This window comes from Halichoerus grypus, chromosome 8 (genome assembly GCF_964656455.1).
Source record: "Halichoerus grypus chromosome 8, mHalGry1.hap1.1, whole genome shotgun sequence".
In the NCBI taxonomy this organism is placed as follows: domain Eukaryota; kingdom Metazoa; phylum Chordata; class Mammalia; order Carnivora; family Phocidae; genus Halichoerus; species Halichoerus grypus.
The window spans coordinates 91531776-91552794 of NC_135719.1; the positions used below are offsets into that span (position 1 = coordinate 91531776).

At 37.8% G+C, this 21019-nt stretch overlaps 2 protein-coding genes across 3 annotated transcripts in view; one reads left to right on the forward strand and one right to left on the reverse strand.

Moving 5' to 3' along the window:
* The window catches only part of LOC118547852 (uncharacterized), a 33912-nt gene extending 31321 nt beyond the window's left edge, over window positions 1–2591 (reverse strand). The window contains exon 1 of one of the 2 annotated variants that reach the window (XM_036111504.2): window positions 2417–2591. In XM_036111504.2, coding sequence (XP_035967397.1) covers window positions 2417–2513 — 97 coding nt within the window. In that variant the 5' untranslated portion in view covers window positions 2514–2591. Of the gene's footprint in view, window positions 1–2339 lie in introns of both variants that reach the window. The other variant, XM_036111506.2, reaches the window with a different exon arrangement.
* A 97-nt stretch (window positions 2592–2688) lies between these two features.
* The window catches only part of SRP54 (signal recognition particle 54), a 41833-nt gene continuing 23502 nt past the window's right edge, over window positions 2689–21019 (forward strand). Inside the window, exons 1-4 of the mRNA XM_078053567.1 lie at window positions 2689–3222; window positions 13875–13985; window positions 17630–17721; window positions 18660–18744. Coding sequence (XP_077909693.1) covers window positions 13908–13985; window positions 17630–17721; window positions 18660–18744 — 255 coding nt within the window. The 5' untranslated portion in view covers window positions 2689–3222; window positions 13875–13907. The remainder of the gene's footprint in view (window positions 3223–13874; window positions 13986–17629; window positions 17722–18659; window positions 18745–21019) is intronic.

Here is a 21019-nt window from a genome sequence, read left to right on the forward strand (position 1 = left end):
TACATCTTCAGTTTATCAGGCATTGACATGTGCTTGGCTCTGCCCTGGTCCAAGCTTCTGGTTCCACCAGCCTGATCCTAAATGACCTCAGGTCTTGGCGAGATAATCCCACTATTCCTTCAGAGATCAAGAATATTAGTCTTCCTTTTGTGGATCTAAAATTATTGTGATTTTACCTGTAATGTTTTTTAGTTTTAATAAACTACAAAACTCAAAATCAAAGTCATACTCAGTGCCTATTATTGTCTCTTGCTATTCCATTAAATGGCAGAAAAATTCAAGGAGAATTTATAATTACTAAAGGTCTAAGAAAACGTCAGACAAGTAAGATATTATGCAAGTGACTTAATGCTAGAGATAAAAGATAATTTTTTTTTCCTAGAAGGACATTAATTAGGAAAGTAATTGGAAGAATCTTTTGTGCTCTATTTAGAGCCACTTCATAAAAAGGTATACTAAGTTTCAGCTTGAGAAGATGAGAAAGTTCTGGAGATAGATGGTGGTGATGGTTGCACAATGCAAATAAATGTGTGTAAAGCCACTGAACTGTACACTTAAAAATAGCTTAAAATGGGGGCACCTGGGTGGCTCAGTCGTTAAGCGTCTGCCTTCGGCTCAGGTCATGGTCCCAGGGTCCTGGGATAGAGCCCCACATCGGGCTCCCTGCTCAGCAGGAAGCCTGCTTCTCCCTCTCCCACTCCCCCTGCTTGTGTTCCCTCTCTCGCAATCTCTCTCTGTCAAATAAATAAATAAAATCTTTAAAACAAAACAAAAAAAATAGCTTAAAATGGTAAATTTTATGTTATGGGTATTTTACCATCTAAAACGGTATACTAATAAGTTGCTTTTTAAGATTCGTTAAAACACTCCATTTTAAGCAAAGTGACACCCTCATTTCTTAAAATACTCATGTTAATAAACATTCTCAGAAACTCAGGTTGTTTTCTAAATAACTTAACAAAATGTATGAGCTTCTCTGACTACAGGGTGTGCTGGAGAAAGGAGCAGAAAGAGCTTTTTAAAAGAGTAAAAAGGTACTCTTTAGCCAGTGATATTGGGTCTTCCTGTTTACAAAATTATCGTCCAAAACACGCTTTCAAGTTTTCCTGATTTTTGAAAAATGGAGTTCTCAAATGATGCCTCTAAAACTGGAGATTTAGATTACAAATGGTTCCACAAAACTGAAATCTTGAAGGAAAGGATATTTTAGTAATTGTGCAATTGCTAGAACCAGGCAGTAGGTGGCATTTTTGTAGGCACTCAGGGTTTTGGGAATAAAAGATATTGTGCTGAGGAATGCAGAAAAAAACCTGGAAATTAGCACGTTTTATAATCAATTGGGATATGATCGATAAAACTGGCAATACAAGGTTTAAATGAAGAGACAGGAGACTCAGCAATTCCTATCCTGAATCTTGTTATGTGTGTGTAAGTATGAAGTTACCTGTCCGGTTTTCTCTACTTTTCCAGGCTAAACTTCACTATCAGTAGTCCAAGTTAATTTCAGTTTGGCATAATGATCTCCCCAAATGTGTAATAATAGTAATACCCCAACCTACTGATTGACTCTAACATCACAAAGAAAGAGAGTTCTAGGAAGAAGTCAAGTTTGGAAATCATTAGCACACAGGAATATTTCAAGTCATGAGTCTGGATGAAAATAAACACAGGATTCAATGTTGACAGGTATAGAGGCATAGCCTAGTTTGGCAAAGCTCCCAAACAAGGAATATCCTATTTTCTTGTGCTTCACCAGGCCTCACTTTGCCAAAACAGATCTAACCATTCTTCACCAAGTCTACCTAATCAACATATTTCCTCGATTCTAACTTGTGCTTTTAATTATTAATTTTATTAACAGTTTAAAATCAGAGTCTTTTCCCTATCCCCACTCCCTTCTCTCCTTTCCCTCACCCCGGAAAAACTGCTATCAAATTGATGGTCCACTTTACAACTGAGAAAATAAATGCACTAGCTACAGGTGATTTTGCTTGCAGGGTAAAAGCTTCCTGCTCCACTGCCTGAAACTCTTTTGCAAAGTGCTTTTTCAGGTAGTTTCTTTACTGGTAGTCACAAGTTTGTGGGAGCAATGAGGGGAGAGAGGAGGGGCAAAATCCCCCTCCCCTTCTTTTCCTTCTGAAAAGGGTTAGGCACAAGGAGCCTCTAGTGGCTTGTCTGAAGTCTGCAGCGCAATCACAAACAACCGAGGGCCAGGTCTTCCTGCACCCAATCCCAAACTGGACTCTTAAGCTGCTAAGGTTTGAGGTGTGCCCCCGCCAATCTGTCCTATACTCGAGCGGGGACCAGCACAGCGACCCCTAGGAGGCTTTCGACCTCACCCTGTCTTAAGTCCCCAAGGTCAGCGGCCATAGCATATCCTTGCCCCAACCACTTGCGTCTGGCTCTGGTCGCTTACGGGTAGTTCGCATCCACTCGAGCAGCGCTGGGAGGTCCGCCGGAGTCACCGTACGCAGCAGCTGTAGGATTGCTCGCCGCGCCGAGCGGAATTCCATGCCGAAAGCAGAAAACAGCACAGGGGAAGGTTCGCATTGCGCACGCGCAAGCAGAGACGGGTCTCCACGCCAGATCCGACACGGAGGAACCCGCCTCCCCCGGCTGCGAAATCCCTAAGCCCCGCCCCTTTTGGGAGTTCTCACACGAGCCTGGGGAGGAATCCATACTCTCTAATCGCACCTCCATCTCTCACCACTCGTCTCTCAGCTGGCAGTGCATAGCCTAGCCACTTTTTCTTAAAGTAACTTATCGAGGCCGGAATTCTTTCCTGAGATCGCATCCCTAGAGGGCGTCCTATCTTGCCATTTTGCTGTCGCAGTGATTGAGCGATAGAAAACGGAATGTCAAAAAGCCAGTCGAAGCAAAGAAACATCTCAATAAACCTTTTCAGTTAAAGCACTGAAAGAATGCGGCAGGTGCCCCGGAAGCGGAAGTGTATCCTTTTCACGAAAGGCTGGACTTCGCTGAGTGGTGACGTTTCCTCATTGGGCGGAAGGTTCGGTGGCAATCGTCGGTCTTCCAGCTGGTGGGAGTTGGCGTCGCGGTGCTGGGCGCTGGAGCCCTAGTTTGTATAGTTTGGGAAGTCGGGCTGTGGGGTCGCACCTGTCTGTCTGATCCCTGCTTTCCTTGGTTTCCTCCCACGGCGCAGGGGCCTCGCGAAAGAATCGCCGGCCCCTTTGGGCCACAGCGGTAGCGGTGCTTTTTGCTGTAAGTATCTTGCTTTTTCCCGCCCCCGACCACGGACTGGCAGCTAGGGGCAGCCTCAGCTCTGCTTGGGGGCCAGAGACTCCGAAGGGAGTCGGCTTCCCTGGCCACCGGCTCTCGTCACCGAGACTGAGGTGCACTGGCCCTTTTTCATCTCGTGTGCCCCATCAGAAGTTTTATTAAAAGATGCACTGTGACCCTTTTAAGTTGTTTTCAGATTTACCCTAGCCAAATTAGGTGTAGGCAATTACAGGCCTGACTCTGCTTTGCTCTCCCGATCAAGAATTTAGATGTGTCTACTTCTCCGAAAACCTTTTGGTGTGTACCAGATTTTATTTTCCCGTGTTCGTTGTGCTTAACACATTGTCCTGCAAATTGTAGGCGTTCAATAAGTGAATAAGGGATATCAGTTCAATGCCAATGATGAATTCAGATATACTGATGGTTTTCTCTGTACATTTGCCACTGTTGACCATTTCTAAAAACTCTTTCCCCTGTTGGCTTCCTTGATGCTATTCTCACCAAGTTCTTTCATATGTTTAATTCAACATAATATTTACTTATTCCTGTCTGTAGGGATACAGAAGTGAATGACACAAACCCTGTCATTGAGGAGCTAACAGTACAGTGAGAGAGAGGCACATAAATGCACATTAAAGCAAGATGAGTAATGAGAAACTCTAGGAAGGTATAAAGAGCTATGAGAGCTCTGGGAACCCAGATGAGAGAACTCCTTGGAAGATCTGTAACCCTGAGCAAGTTGCTATTCCAGTCCAGCCTCAGTTTCCTCATCTATCTAATAAGCTTATTATGGGGATGAAAGATTAGATGACCTGTTTCATGCAATGCCTAGAATATAGCAGTGTTGGTGCCAAAGGGGAGAGGAATTATTTCCCTCAAAACTCTTTCTCGTAGTGTTTTCATGTGGTCAGTTAATATTTTCTAATTTGATAAAAGCATCTTCAGGCCCTCTTTCAGTTTATTCCTCTAACTCCACCTAACTGGAAATTCTGGACCCGCCGCTGGAATTTAGTAAGATAAATGGTAGCTTTTTTTTTTTAAATTTATTTTCTTCTGTATGCCTTTGGAGAGGGAAAGGAATTAGTAAGGGCTTCTATCCATTTTAATTATTATGTTTTAGTTGACTCCTTTTGTTGGCTCTTCGCCATCCCATGGTCTTTCACAGGCTGTCCTTGAGAATTCTCATCCACATCCTTGGCTTCCATGGCATTATCTTTGTTCGCTAACCATTTCCAAACTTCTCTTTTTTCCCCTGTAACTTCTGTCTCATGAATGATAGAGTTCTTTAGTTTCAGTAGGTCCCAAACCAAATTTACTACCTCCACTTCCCTTTTTCCCACTTTTTTCATTGTTACGTATATCATACATAGGAGTTTTGACTCCTTGTTTCTACCTGAATTTTGTGATATTTGTATGTTCAATTTTAAAAACAATAATAAAACGAACCCCTATGTACTCAGTATCCAACTTTAGTAGGACATTACAAAGTATTATAGCAGATGTACTCAAAATCCCACTTTAGTAGAATATGACAAATACAACATTACAGAACCTTAAAGCCTCTTGAACCTTTTCTCTGGTTACTCTTTAGCTTTCAAACCAGCATCTCTTTTTTGTCTTCCCTTCATTGGTTAATGGTATCCCTGGCCATCTGGTTACTGTTTGAGACCTTGGAGTCACTTTTGCCTTTTGTTTCTCCTTCATTTCCCACAACTATTTGGTGATTAGGTCCTTTAGCTTCTGCTTGGGCTTGACTTGATCCATTCTGCTTTCTGCTTCCCTGGTGCAAGCCGACATGCCTCCACCAGACTTTTGGAGTATGATTACTATGATTAGTACTGTAGTCTCCTTGCTCTCAAGTTTTTCTCCCTCCAGTGTATTTGCTACACTGACTCTAATTTTTAAATTATGGAACAGATTTTTCTTTCTCTTGTTTCCTTTGAGGAGTATTGTTTCATATAGTGATTTTTAAGCCTGGTTGCCCTTCAGTGTAGCCAGTGAAGTTTTTCAAAATATAGATGCCTTGTTTTACTCTCCTAATCAAGAAGTTAGATGAGGCCAGCCACTTCCCCCAAAACCTTTTCATGGTACTATCCTTGGAGATTCTGATTGAGTATTTAATTTTCAGCGGATAGGTGTTAGGTACATGTAGCTGAAATAACAAAAATATCACATACCTCTTATTCCTCCTCATCCATGCTTTTAGCCTATAGTCTTTTCAACTTCAGGACAGACTATTGCCAAGGAATTCTTTTGACTTTGTTTTAATCTTGGTAACAGTTTACATAAAGATCCTTGTTATGATCGACCTGATAGCCAATAAAGGATCTTAAATGATTCTCACTGTTTTTGAGTTATTACCCCTTGTTGCTAATTGAATTGTCGGTATACCTTTTCTACTATCAAACTATGAAATGTTGCATTGTTTTTTTTTAATATTAAAAGGAGTTTTAAAATTTGGAAACAGATTATTTTAATGAAGAGAGAATTTCCTGATACTTCTTGCATAGTTAAATATAACCTTTGGTGCAGAATTAAAGCAGTTAAGTCAGTGGTGGTATGATGTATAATTGATCTTTTGAAGTCAACAGAGGAGTCTTGTCTGTGATAAATTGATGTAATTTATTGATTTGGAGTTAGAACTTTTCTCATGCTGGGATGATTCATGGAACACGTAGTAGATATTGAATGAATGAATAACTAAATGAATTCAAGTGGCAATTCCATCTCAATCCCCAGTATAATATCACCGTATTTCTCACAAGGAGCACTTTGAAAAATAAATTTCCCTTTGATTTAAAAAATAATAGTCTTAGTCATTACCAAAAATTTGGAAATTACAAAAAGATGTAAATAAAAAAATAAAGATGACTAGTTGTTCATCATCCAGAAATGACAAATGTTACTATTTTCTAACCGTTTTACTGAAACAAAATTCACACGTCATACAGTTCACCTAAAGTGTACAATTCAGTAGTTTTTAGTGTATTTACAGAGTTGTGCAAGCATCACCACAATCAATTTTAGAACATTTTTATCACTCCATGAAAAAACTCCATGCTCATTAATAGTCACTCCTCATTTTCCCCCAACTCCTGAGCCCTAAGCAACTATTAATCCACTTTCTGTCTCTATAGATTTACTTTTGGACATTTCATATAAATGGAATCACAGAGTATGTGGCTCTTTTGTCACTGGTTTCTTTCATGTAGCATAATGTTTTCAGTATTCATCCATGTTGTAGCATGTATCAGTGCTTCATTCCTTTTTATTATCAAAGATTCCATTTTATGGATATTTGTGGATGTGTGTGTCTTACTTTCTCTTGGATGTACCTCGGAATGGAATTGCTGGGTCATATACAGTAACTCTCTGTTTAACATTTTGAGGAATTGCCAAACTATTTCCAAAGGGCTATACCATTTATATTCTTACCAGCAGTGTGTGAGGGTTCTGATTTCTCCACATTCTTAACCACACTAGTTATGTCTTTTTGACTATAGCCATTCTAGTGTGTGAGAAGTAGTATCTGGTTGTGCCTTTGATCTGTATTTCCCTGGAGGCTAATGTTATTTTTTGATATTTGTTTATAGACAAAAATGGATTATACAATATATGCAGCTATGTATTCTGCCTTTGCATTTAAGCATATTTTTAGCATTAGCAAGCGTGTTTACAAAAGAATTTCCCTCATTACTGCTTCTTTTTTCACTCCCCCCAAACCATAATTCTTGTGAAAACTTGCCTAAATTATATGCAAAGAAAACAAAGTCTGTAGGAACGTATACCAAATTGTTATTGGTGGTTATCCAGGGGACAAGAGGCTGTAAGATTAGGGGAATTATATTTTCTACCTTTAGTACTTCTGTAGCGTTTGAATTTTTACAATGAACATGTATCTTCCTGTAATCACAAAACATAAGTTATTATGAATTATTTCTTTGGAGGACTAAGATTCAGAATGAAAAAGTATTCATAAATTTAAAAGTCATAATTAACATTATATTGTTATTCAAATAGAATAATTTTAGCAAATAAGATGCGTATAGGCCACTTGGTTAGATAAATTTACTTTTCTGATAGAATATGAATACATATACTATACAGAATTTAAATATATATAGATATATTTAGTATTATAGTGAGGAAAGCAAGTATTGGTTTGGGCTATTTGAATAGCTTCTGGAAAGGTATATAATGTAGAATTGAATTTTCTAAAGGTATTTACTACTACTAATGTATTAATTTAGTTTTTTTTTTTAATTTTTTTTTTTTTAAGATTTTATTTATTTGCGAGAGAGAGAGAATGAGAGACAGAGAGCATGAGAGGGAGGAGGGTCAGAGGGAGAAGCAGACTCCCCGCTGAGCAGGGAGCTCGATGTGGGACCCGATCCTGGGACTCCAGGATCATGACCTGAGCCGAAGGCAGTCACTTAACCAACTGAGCCACCCAGGCGCCCCTTAATTTAGTTTTTTAGTCTAATATTGATCCAATAAATTAGTCACTGACTAGGGCTTAGAAGAACTTTTGTACAGGAATTTTCATTGTAATAGGATTTGAAATCTCCAGTCGTTAGGATCTGTTTATATAATCTCAGACCAGGTAAGGTTCTGGCAGGAATATTTATAATTGTTTATGTAGAGGAAAGTGGCTGTTTGAACACTCCAGCTGCTGTTGAACAATAGAATTACAGGTACGTGTAATTGGCACTAAAGATTCCTGGGGTGGTTCCTAGGTAATGGGATGGAAACTTTAGTAGGGTTTAAGAAAAGTTCCTGTTTACTTACACTTCAGATAGCACTATAGGGAGAGCCAGTTGGTATCATTCAAGAAAGCAAGGAAGTTAATATACTAGGCGCTTGCAGATAGTTTTATATTTATTGTCTCATTTAACCCTCAAAAAATCCCTTCAGGGTCACTACCTTGGATAATGGTATTATCTCCATTTTGTAGGTGAGGAAAGTGAGGCTCAGAGAGATTAAGTAACTTACCCAAAGTAACACAGCCAGTATGTAACAGAGCTGGGATTTGAATCCAGGTCTGTCAGACTCCAAAGCCCATGCTCTTTCCAGTACTTCACACTGCAGCGGGTATGTATGGTACTTGGCCTTGTGCTTGCCTTATCAGGGCACCCTAGACTTGGGCCTGTTTCCATCACCTCACTATCCAACTCCTCTTAGATTCCTGTTAGAACATGTGACTCGGACAAAGCTCAGTCCTTATACATCCTGATTGCAGTGGTCCTTATCAGTTCTTTCTGGACATTGCAGTGATTCTTCCATGATGAGGAGTGTGCATTTTTGCTTTCAAAATATGATTTCCTCTCTTGTAATATAGCAACAAAATTTGTCCTGGAGTTTGCCAGCAGGGATATTCAACCCTGTTTTTTAAAGCATCATTCATACTATTGGACCTAAGACTGTGTAGCCAGGGGACTGTGGAAAGTCATTTTGCTTTTTTTTTTTTTTTTTTTTTGTAGGGAACACCATTCCCTAACCTGCTTATATCATAAAATTGTTGTGAGGGTGGAATGAGATAATAGATGTTAAACTTTATGAAGTACTATACAGTAATTTACTCTTAAACTTTTCCAACAGCCCCATCTAAGTAGAGATTTCTCTTTTATGAAATTCTAGTATATACTGATTTACTTCTATAAACCTTTTTAGTTGAACAAGAGAATTTTGAGTGAGTGTGCTTGAGTTGTAAATTACTCCAATTTGAGATAAAGGGTTAGCTAGTAACATTAAAAAAGATGTTCTGTATTTTAGTATGCATATTAGATCAAGGTGAAGTTAATTTTTAAGAATCTTGTTGGAAGGGGTGCTTGGGTGGCTCAGTCTGTTAAGTGGCTGCCTTCGGCTCAGGTCATGATCCCAGGGTCCTGGGTTTGAGCTCCACATCAGGCTCCCTGCTAAGCGGAGAGCCTGCTTCTCCCTCTCCCTCTCCCTGCTGCTGTGTCTACTTGTGCTCTCTCTCTGTCTCTGTCAAATAAATAAATAAAATCTTAAAAAAAAAAGAATCTTGTTGGAAATTCCTTTTTTAGGGAAATTCTAAAAAGTTGTAATAAGTAATGGCAAATGGATATTAATTGTACAATATCAATTACCTAGGTCATTGACTTTCTTTTGATTTCATTGGTTTATATTAGAGGTCTTTCTTTTTTTTAACTCTTCCAATTTTTTTATTAACATATAATGTATTATTTGTTTCAGGGGTACAGGTCTGTGATTCGTCAGTCTTACACAATACACAGCGCTCACCACAACACATACCCTCCCCAGTGTCCATCACCCAGCCACCCAATTCCCCCAACCCCCTCCCCTACAGCAACCCTCAGTTTGTTTCCTATAGTTAAGAGTCTCTTATAGTTTGTCTCCCTCTCTGGTTTTGTCTTGTTACATTTTTTCCTCTCTTCCGCCATGATCCTCTGCCTTGTTTCTTAAATTCCGCATATCAGTGAGATCATATGATAATTGTATTTCTCTGATTGACTTATTTCCCTTAGCATAGTCCCTCTAGTTCCATTCACGTCATTGCAAATGGCAAGATTTCATTTTTTTGATGGCTACATAATATTCCATTGAATATATATACCACATCTTTATCCATTCGTGTGTCGATGGATATCTGGGCTCTTTCCGTAGTTTGGCTATTGTGGACATTGCTGCTATAAACATTGGGGTGCAGGTGCCCCTTCAGGTCCCTACATTTGTATCTTTGGGGTAAATACCTAGTAGTGCAATTGCTGGGTCATAGGGTAGCTCTATTTTCAACTTTCTGAGGAACCTCCATACTGTTTTCCAGAGTGGCTGTATATTAGTGGTCTTAAAAGAGATATTTATAAGGCCTTTCATGACTTTGGTTCCCTAGTCTTGCTTTATTCCTAAAGTCTTTAATACATTCATTCATAAAGTTCATTTTTAATAAGGGTTCAATATACAACTCTGAGGGTACATAAAGCAGTGAGTTCATAGGAGAGAGCAAAAGAGGCAAAAGTCCCTGCCTGCATGCAGCTTACATTTCAGTTGGGGGATATTATAGACCACAAATAGTATAAGTAAATCATGTTATTTGGTAATGGGACAATGAGAAAAAATAAAGGAAAGGGGAATTGTGATTTTAAACAAGTGATTAGGGAAGGCCTTATTGAGAAACTGCATCTAGACATCAATCTGAAGGAGATGAGGCAGGGAGCTGTCTTCCCCTTGTCAGCCAGGGGGAGATCATGCCAGCCAGTACAAAGGCCCTGAGGTAGAAATATGCAGCATCAACAGTAAGGAGGTCAATGTGATTAAAATGGAGTGTGTGTAGTTGAGAGTGCCTTACAGTCCATTTTGCATTTTGAGGACTTTACCTCTGCCTGAAATAGGAAGTCATTGAGGTTTTTTTTTTTTTAAAGATTTTATTTATTCATTTGAGACGCAGAGATACAGAGAGAGAGAGAGAAGGCATGAGCAGGGAGAGAGGCAGAGGGAGAGGGAGAAGCAGGCTCCCCGCCGAGCCAGGAGCCCGATGCGGGGCTTGATCCCAGGACCCTGGGATCATGATCTGAGCCGAAGGCAGACGCTTAACCATCTGAGCCACCCAGGCGCCCCGTTATTGAGGTTTTGAGGAGAATTCTAATACCAGAGTTTTCAGGAACACATCCTTAGAAATTGCACAGATAATACTGTATAAATAAAAGGTATTATTAGATATCATTATTCCTCTACTGAAATGTAAGTTTTTATAATCAGGTAAATAATTTTAAAATGTGCTGCCAATAAGTACTTACATGAGGAAAAATGTATTAGAAAACTTCACAGAAGTTTTTTTAGTTTAAAAGAGCAGTCTACAGGGCACCTGGGTGGCTCAGATGGTTAAGCATCTGCCTTCGGCTCAGGTCATGATCCCAGGGTCCTGGGATTGAGCCCCGCATCGGGCTCCCTGTTCAGCGGGGAGCCTGCTTCTTCCTCTCCCTCTGCCTCTTCCCCTGCTCATGCTCTCTCTCTCTGTATCTCTGTCTCAAATAAATAAATAAAATCTTAAAAAAAAAAAAAATCAGTCTACATGGGAAGATAAGTTTATTTTTAAGAGTTAACTAATATAGCTTTTTAAAATGGAGGATGAGGGGCGCCTGGGTGGCTCAGTTGGTTAAGCAGCTGCTTTCGGCTCAGGTCATGATCCCAGGGTCCTGGGATTGAGTCCCGCATCGGTCTCCCTGCTCTGCGGGGAGTCTGCTTCTCCCTCTCCTGCTTCTCTGCCTACTTGTGTTCTCTCTCTATCTCTCTGTCAAATAAATAAATAAAATCTTTAAAAAAAAAGTAAAAAATAAAAAAAAAAAAACGGAGGATGATGTGTTTATGACATCATCTCTAAAAAAGTAAATTGTGGTGTCATAATTAAGATTATATCACTCTCGGTAACACAGTGGTAAAGGAGATGAACTGAAACATCTGACTCTTATTTTTTACCTCAGGAATATTTACTTAAGCAATAATAATTTAGTATAATGAGTATGGGATAAGAAACAAAAAGTGCTTGATCTTGTCTATGAAGTAGTTGGTCTTTCAGGTGAAGTAACCATGTAACTGTAAACAATTTACGGTAAGCACATTTTTTTCAATTCCATCAAGTGTTGGTAGTAATTTTTTAGGTTCTAAATTACCTAGTTTTACCTGAGTGGAAGTGTAGTGTTTAATTTAGAGCTCAACCTGGAACATCTCTTTGCCAGTGATAGGTCCTTGAGTGCATTTCCTTTCCTGCTTCTTCTGACTCCCCTCATCTCCTTGTTCTCTATGTTGAATGAGTCAGCAATTTTGTCCTTCTGTTTCTCTTATTTTTAATCTCCTTATACTCTCTTTATAGGAATCTAGTCTAGATTATCTTGGTTGATAGATTAGATTAACTTGGAAGAGTTAACTAAAATCATTGAACACTGAGCTTTTCTGCCGATTTTGCTTCTACCAGACAATTGATACTTAACTTGGTTTCAGAGCTCTTTACAACCTGTATTTCCTTTTAATTAGATAACCCGCTGTTCTGACTAGAATATTTTATTTACTGTCTCCCAAATAATACAGACTTAATAATCTCTAAGTCCACACATAATGCATATGTAATGTATAGTATGTCCCAAGCTTTTCTATGTCTCCATTTTTGCTCTTGCCTATCATCTTCCAGTTCCTTTTTGTCTTCTTCTCTGCCTATCCACGTTTTACTTATATTTCAGGATCAAATTCATATTCAAGCTTCTCTGTAAAGCTTGTTCTATCTACTTGAGCCTGTTTTTTCTTCCTTTGAATTTTTAAGGAAATAATTATTGACAGTTGATCATAAAGTTTTATTGCTAGCTTTGAACTAGTTCTTTACTGGTATTAGTCAAGGGTCTCCACAGAAACAGAACAATAGGATGTGTGTGTGTATATACATATACATGTATATAAAAAGAACTTTATTATAAGGAATTGGCTCATGTGATCATGGAGGCTGACAAGTCCCAAGATCCTCCAGCTTGGCAAGTTGGAGACCCAGGAGAGCTGAGCGAGTGGTGTAGTTCCATTTCAAAGGCTGGCAGGCTTGAGACCCAGGAAGAGCTGATGTTTCATTTGAGCCTGAAGGTAGGAAAAAGCCGATGTCCCAGTTTGAAGAAAGTCAGGCAAAAGGAATTCTCCTAATATTTATTTTGCTGCACATTCATGTGTCTTGTCTTGCCAGTTAGTAGATAATCAACTTGAGGCCAGGGACTACCTGTCCTATTTGCTTGCTTACCACCCATGAGTCCTTGCATGGTATAAGGACTTAGGTGTAGTAGGTGCATCTGCATACTTTATAAAACCATAACATTTTAGAGCTGGAAAGGGCCTTTGAGGTTATCTTGTTATAGAGTTGGGGAATCAAGAAGAGCTTTAAAATAGGAAAGTTAGGGGCGTCTGGGTGGCTCAGTCGGTTAAGCGGCTGCCTTCGGCTCAGGTCATGATCCCAGGATCCTGGGATCGAGCCCCGCATTGGGCCCCTTGCTCAGCAGAGAGCCTGCTTCTCCCTTTCCCTCTGCCTGCCGCTCTGCCTACTTGTGCTATCTCTCTGTCAAATAAATAAAAAATTTTAAAAAATTTTAAAAAAAAATAGGAAAGTTAATAATATACCCCTTTCCTTGGGTGTTAGAAGAATAAGACGAGCTAATGTAATGTGTGTGAAAAGTGAGGTGTCTTATTAATTAAACCTTTTTTTTTCCTTTGGCTTAGAGCATGAATCAAGATAGTTTACAGAGTCCTTTAATGTGGTAAATTGGACAATAGTTCTGGGTGGAGATTTCACATTTTTCCTTCTCTTATTCATATTCACATGTATGTCCAGAGTTGAGATTATATCATCATTTCCTCAAAGCATATTATCTGATATGTTAAATTTGCTGATTTGTATAGACTATTCCAATTAGGTATTCAAACGTAAGGCATCATAATCAAGGGGTAGCTTTAGCTTTTGGGCATACCTATATTGAGGCTGCAGGTTGAGGCTATGGAAGTTGAAGTTATAGAATCTAAACATTAAAGTACTTTAATTTGAACTAAATACTCTTCTTTAGAAGTCTTCAGTTATGGGAACTGGTATTATTTTTCACATGTTTTTATTTAATGTTTTTCCTTCTTAGATTTTCTTGTAATCACATCTTAAAGCCTTCAAGATGGTACTAGCAGACCTTGGAAGAAAAATAACATCAGCATTACGCTCATTGAGCAATGCCACCATTATCAATGAAGAGGTATGTATAATGTGTGAAATATATATGATTGCACATCATTACTAACATCAGGGAGATGAATTATTAGTAATCTCTATGTTTATATTTGTTTTGATGTAGATTTAATAACTAGATAAAAATTTGAAACGATACACTAGATGGTGTTTTTTATTGAGTTGACCATCTTACTATTTAACTTTCTATAAAGAATTATAAAAAGGAAACAAAAAACCCCCAAATCTTAACTAACATGTAAAAATGACATTTTTTTGTTTTGAAAATGGCTTAGATCTGGAGACATAAGCCCAAAACTTCAGTGTCCTGCTTCTTTCTTCTTGGGTAGGCATATGCGCATCTCACCTTTCTCTCCACTTTTATTTAGCATTCTCATAAAAGGCTAGTCTTTTCATGTTGTCTACTTTGATTTTCTCTGAAATCCTCACTCAGTTTTTGTTTATTTTAGATTTTATAAGCTGACTCCTTATATGGTATCTGAAATACTCTTTCTCCTGGCTTTCTTGTTTTAAGTTTAAAATATTTCTTTCTCAGGCAACCCTCTCAGGTCCCCTCCCTCCTTGGGAGCTTTGTACTATCACTTTGCTATCACTCAATAAACCTTTGCTGCCCACCAAAAAAAAAAAAAAATTATGTCATTCCCCCCCCCCATACCTTGTGTCTTAATGATTTATCAATTGAAGAAGATGAGAACCCACAAGTATACTTTATATTTTGTGGTACCAATGGGAGAGTACTGAATTTGGTTTTAGAAGACCTTGTTTAGCAACCTACTTAGTAGCTTGTGATAGAAATTTGGGCAAGTCAACTTCAGATTCCTTAATGTATAAAATGAGAAAACAGTATTTCCCTTACAAGATGGTTTTAAGGATCAAATGAAATAATAGATAAAAAGTACTTTCTAGGGGCACCTGGGTGGCTCAGTCAGTTGAGCATTGGACTCTTGATTTCAGCTCAGGTCATGATATTGGGTTTGTGAGATCGAGCCCCAAGTCAGGGTCTATGCTGGGATTGGGGCCTGCTTGGGATTCTCTCTCTCCCTCTGCCCCTCCCCACTCCTCTCTCTCCCTCTCTCTCTAAGGAAAAAAAAAAAAGTGCTTTCTAACTTGGAGGTTTGAAAAGAAAAATTTTTTTTGAACTTAAAAAAAAATTTATCCAGTGTAGTTAATATAAGTGCTATATTAGTTTCGGTTTTACAATACAGTGATTCACCAGTTCTGCACATTACTCAGTGCTCACTGAAAAAAAAATCTAATGCAGAATTTGCTACCAATACTTTAATAAGCTAATGGAATTAAATAATTTTGGGACCATCTTTGAGTTTAGCTAGTGCAGCCTCTCAGTTAACAGCAACAGAAAGTCAGTTCCACATGTTTATTTATCCAAAAAGCCAGGATTAGTATCTTTTTTCTAATTCCTCATCCAGGGCTTTTTCTAATAATTATTATTAAATGGTAAATCATAACTTAAACCATTGTGTAGTCTTTAGAATTCAGAATAAATAAAACAATAGCCGTTCAAACAGTTTTCCCCTTTGTGTAACCCTTATGCTGTTTATGTTTATAGTAGAGAAAAAAGAAGCCAGGGAGAAGAGCTTGGTGGGAAGTAGGGTAACAGCTGTTGCTTGAATTGGCAACTTCTCTGCTCTTAGTACTGTGCTGCTAGGGAATTAACAAGAAGAAATCCCTCTAATGAAAGATCAGTTCCATTTTTATCAGACTCCTTTAATGAGAGAGAGATCTGATAAGCCTCTGTAGGATGTATGAAGTGAGTTGAAGATGAGAATTATTCAAGAAATATTCCAGGGCCTATTTTTTTTTTTTTTTTTTAAGATTTTATTTTTGGGGTGCCTGGGTGGCTTAGTCGGTTAAGGGTCTGTCTTTGGCTCAGGTCATGATCCCAGTGTCCTGGGATTGAGCCCCATGTCGTCGGGCTCCCTACTGAGTGGGAAGCTTGCTTCTCCCTCCTCTGCCCCTCCCCCTGCTTGTGCTCTCTCTCTCTCTCTCTCTCTCTCTCTCAACTAAATAAATAAAAATCTTAAAAAAAAAAAAAGATTTTATTTTTGAATAATCTCTACACCCAGTGTGGGGCTCAAACTCGTAACCCCGAGATCAGGAGTCATATGCTAATAACTGACTGAGCCAGCCAGGTGCCCCAGGGCCTGCATTTTTGCAGACTTTTTGCTGGCACCAGGGATATAGCAGTGACAAAACAGACTAAAATCCCTGCCCTCATGGAGCTTACAGTTTAGTGTGTAAACACTTACTTACCTGAGCAACAAAAGCCTCATCTTTTTTTAAGACTTTATAGTTTATGACCTTTTAACCACAGTACCTTGTAACTCAGCAAATATGTGATGATAGTGAGTTATTAATGGAGGATAGTTTTCTTTTCAACTTTGTTCCTCTGCTGTGAGTGGAAATAGTAAGACTGCTAGGTAAGACCAGGTCATTTTCTTTTGTTGCATTTTCTTCCTGGTAGTCCAATTAAGCAGATATTGTGAATATAAAATGTGTATCAGCAACAGAAGGTGTTCAATGGCAACATCAATTGTGTAGTAACTTTCTTTGGCTTGCATATTGTCTTTACTATTGTTACTTTAATATAGGAATAAAATTGTGATAATTACTACTTGGTTGAATAAAACTAAATAGAATATCTTTTTTTTTAAATTATTACAGCATTTTATTTGCCAGTAATTAACATTAATTATACTTACATAGAATTTTTTTTTCCATGTGCCAAATGATTTACTTTTTATTTTCTTATTGAAGTATAATTGACATATATGTAACATTATATTAGTTTCAGGTATACAACATAATGATTTGATATTTGTATATATTGTAAATGATCACAGTAAGTCTAGTTAACATCCATCACCATGCATAGTTACAGAAATTTTTTTCTTCTGATGAGAACTTTTAAGATTTACTCTCAGAAACTTCAAAAATATAAAATAGAGTATTATTAACTATAGTTACCACATATACATTACATCCCCATGACTTATTTTTGTAACTGGAAGCTTGTACATTTTGAACATCTTTCTTTCTTTCTTTTTTTTTTAAATTAACATATAATGTATTATTTGTTTCAGGGGTAAAGGTCTGTGATTCATCAGTCTCACACAACACCCAGTGCTCACCACAACACATACCCTCTCCGATGCCCATCACCCAGCCACCCCATCCCTCCCACCCCCCACCACTCCAGCAACCCTCAGTTTGTTTCCTGAGATTAAGAGTCTCTTATGGTTTGTCTCCCTCTCTGGTTTCGTCGTGTTTCATTTTTTCCTCTTCCCTGATGATCCTCTGCTTTGTCTCTTAAATTCTGCATTATCAGTGAGATCATATAATTGCCTTTCTCTGATTGACTTCTTTCGCTTAGCATAATACCCTCTAGTTCCATCCACATCGTTGCAAATGGCAAGATTTCAACTAAATGGAATATCTTATTTTGACAAAATGATTAGACATCTGCTAAGATTACCTCTCTGAGGCTAATTGAAAAACTTTTTTTTTTCTCTAACAGTGTAGTATTGTTTTTATTAAGCTATGATAGTATATGATGACTGATCAGCCATTGTTTTTATACGATTGAAATGACACACTGGGAATGTTCAATTTTTATGTATTATTTATTTGCAGGTACTAAATGCTATGCTAAAAGAAGTATGTACAGCATTATTGGAAGCAGATGTTAATATTAAACTAGTGAAGCAACTAAGAGAAAATGTTAAGTAAGTTAAATTAATCAGGTAAAAAACAGGCAAACTAAATTGAGTTTACTGAGATGAAGAGCTAACTAGAAAAGTCTGCTATATCATGAAATGTTTCTGCTCTACAGCATTTGGAAAGAATAGAACTCATATGTTGCAAGATTGCATTGATAGTGTGTTTCCATAATGATGTTTCAAAGAATAAACTACATGTGGCTTTCATTTAATTATGGATTTCTTTCCATTTTACTACTCCTTTATTTGGATGGATTCAATCATGCACAGTATAGTATTTTAATATAAAAGCCTTTTAACAGTTCTTCATAGAAAAGTGGTGCCATTTTATCCTCTTCAGGCTTAAGATGACATTAATCAGCCTCCTTCATTATTGGAGAATTGTATTCGTTCTTGTTCTCCTTTTGGTTTTTCTGTCCGTATCTGAATGAAGGAGTAATGTGTGTTGTCTCAGTTATTGTGTTCTTTGGGAGAGGCACCGACTGGGGCAGGGCACATAGAATACAGGCCCCTCAATTAACTGTTTGAATCCTAGTCCTTGTCATATTCAGGCCATTTCTCCTTTTCATATTGTTAGACTGGGTAGTAAATGTAGAACTACTGGCATTTAAACATTTAGAACTAGAGAAAGCAATCCTATTTTCTGCTGTATGTAAAAATGTATAAAATATATATGCTGTAAAAATAAATAAAATTAATACTTTGCAGTGATATGAGTTCAAAAGAAAGCCTTGAAAAACTAACCCCAGTCTGGTATCTAATATTTCATGGTAAATTCTTTATGATACAGACTTAGGAATCTATAGTAATTATATACATGCTAATCAGAAGACTATTAATGTGAATGATTGAGTATTTTTACGTTTTTTTGGAGCAGAAACTTTTTTTCAGAGTGTGTTAACTGACTTTTCTCTCTCCCACCCACAAAAACCATCATCTTGAAGGTCTGCTATTGATCTTGAAGAGATGGCATCTGGTCTTAACAAAAGAAAAATGATTCAGCACGCTGTATTTAAAGAACTTGTGAAGGTAACAGTATATCAGGACTGTGCTATGGTTCTCCGTAGAGTCCAGTGGGTAAAAATACATTAGCACTGCAAACAGGAATACTATTTCAGAATACTTTTTAACGTTTTTATAGAATATTCATCTCTATTAAAAATATTAATTGAAGGATTATTAACTTTTCTAAAGGGGCCTATTTTTATTATAGACTTTTCTGAATACAAAGTTCTGAGTATAGATATGAAAGGCTAGTACTGTTCCTGCAAAAATTCCCAAAGCCAGGTTACGAAAAGTAAAACTTCACTACAGATTAATTGATGGAAGGGCCTCTCTTGAGTTTATCCTCTTTAATATCAGGTTTTGCCTATTGTCCTACTTTTGTACGGAAAGTCACTCTTGAGAAGTGTTCTTTCCTGAACTGTTCATTGTGTCCAGAATTCCCTTTGAAAAGACCAAATATCCTGACTCTTGCCTAGATTTTATTTTGCAAGTAGTAAATACAGCCTATTGCCTTGTATCACCTTAGAACTGATATTACTGCTGTGGTCATGAAATTATGGTGAAAATCTTAGAGCTTTAAAAAATATGTATGGGTCCAATGGTAGGGGGGGAAAAGGAAGGAACTAAAAAAAATTTTTGTAGAGGAACAGATGTCTGCTAGTGGTCTTCTAGTATTTTTCCATTTATTGTGTGACTAGTTTCATTTACTCCTTTGGTTTCAGCAGAGCTGGATTGGTACTTTGAAAAAGTCTCGTATCTCAGATGGTTATATCATTCCATGTAGTCTTGTAGACTAATTAATAAAAAAAAGAAATTCAGACCTAAAAGAGGTCAGAGAATTTTCCAGTCATACTTCTCAGTCTGCAGTTGAGAAAAATGAGACAGCTAGTTAGTGGCAGACACAGGTCTGATCTCCAAACTCCTTGTAGGACTCCTCACGTTATTTCCAGTTTGCTTTTCATCTGTCCCCTGAGGTCAGTGCAGGGTGAGTGAAAATTTCTGTTTTTAGGGTTTGGCATCTGTATTCAATTCTGATGCATTAACTGCTTTGTTAAGAAGTATTTATTGAGTACCAACTTTATTGTAGGCAATATGTCAGGTGCTGCTGATAGGGATAATTTAGACTGGTCCCTATACTCAGAAGCTTATTGTCTAGAGCAGTGATGTACAAAGCAAGGTCAAAACTTTTCATAATAATACTAAGACATTATTTGCCTTTTTTTGCCTTTTTTATTGTTTGATATTTGCAGCAGTAGTGCAAAAGCAGTGGTGGGTAAAATTCCCTAGCATGAATGAAGGCGGTAGTACCAAACTATACTAGTAGTCATTGTACTCTTTACTACTACACACTTGCGAGGGGGCGGGGTGGGAAGCCTGTTTTACTTAAGAATGCCCTTGATGGAGTAGTAGAAGTTATTAGTTGTATTAAATCTTAACCCCTGAGTATACACATCTTTGTACGATTTTGTGGGATGAAATGGGAAGTATACAGAAAGCTCTTTTGCTGCATACTGAAATTTGATGGTTGTCTTGAGGAAGGTACATGTGTGATTATTTGATTGCAAGCTGAGCTAGCTGCTTTCATAAAACACCATTTTTATGTCAACAAACAACAGACAGATAATCTGTGGTAATTCAGACTTGAATAAGATTTTCAAGTAAAGTGAGCCTGTCACTTTAAGGCAAATAAGTAACAATATTATGGCCAGTTATAAAATTGAGCTTTCCAGTGAAAACGAAAAACTTGTATCTCCACCATGAGTTTGACAGGATCCCAATACATTTCTGATGAGATCAGTAATGATATAATAATTTTTTTTGATGTTGTGTAGTGAAATGTGTCAGTGACTAATATATGATGTTATGAAATCATGCACCAGCATAAGATGCATTCAAAGTGCAAGATAGAATAACAGATTTTAATGTAATGGAGTATGAAGTTTATATGGTTTCAGATTCTACATTGCAACTCACCTTAAAAACTACTATAATTATAAAGGAGTCCTGACACTGAAAAGTACTGCTGTTCTAGGGCGCAGGAGGAATAGAAATTAGATTTATAAAATAATTGTCACTAAAACACATATGTTCCAAATTTAGGTTCATAGAGAGCTGAGTGCTTCTGCTGTGAGATACGGAGACCGGAGGTGAATATAGGGTAGTGTGAGTGTCTGAAAAGATCTAGGAGGAGGGAGAGTGGATTTACGTTTAAGATAGATTGTGCCTATTTCAGAAGTTTCCTTAAGACTAGGCCTGTGCCTGGAAAAGAGATAACAAAATGTGTTCTCTTTTCCTCCCT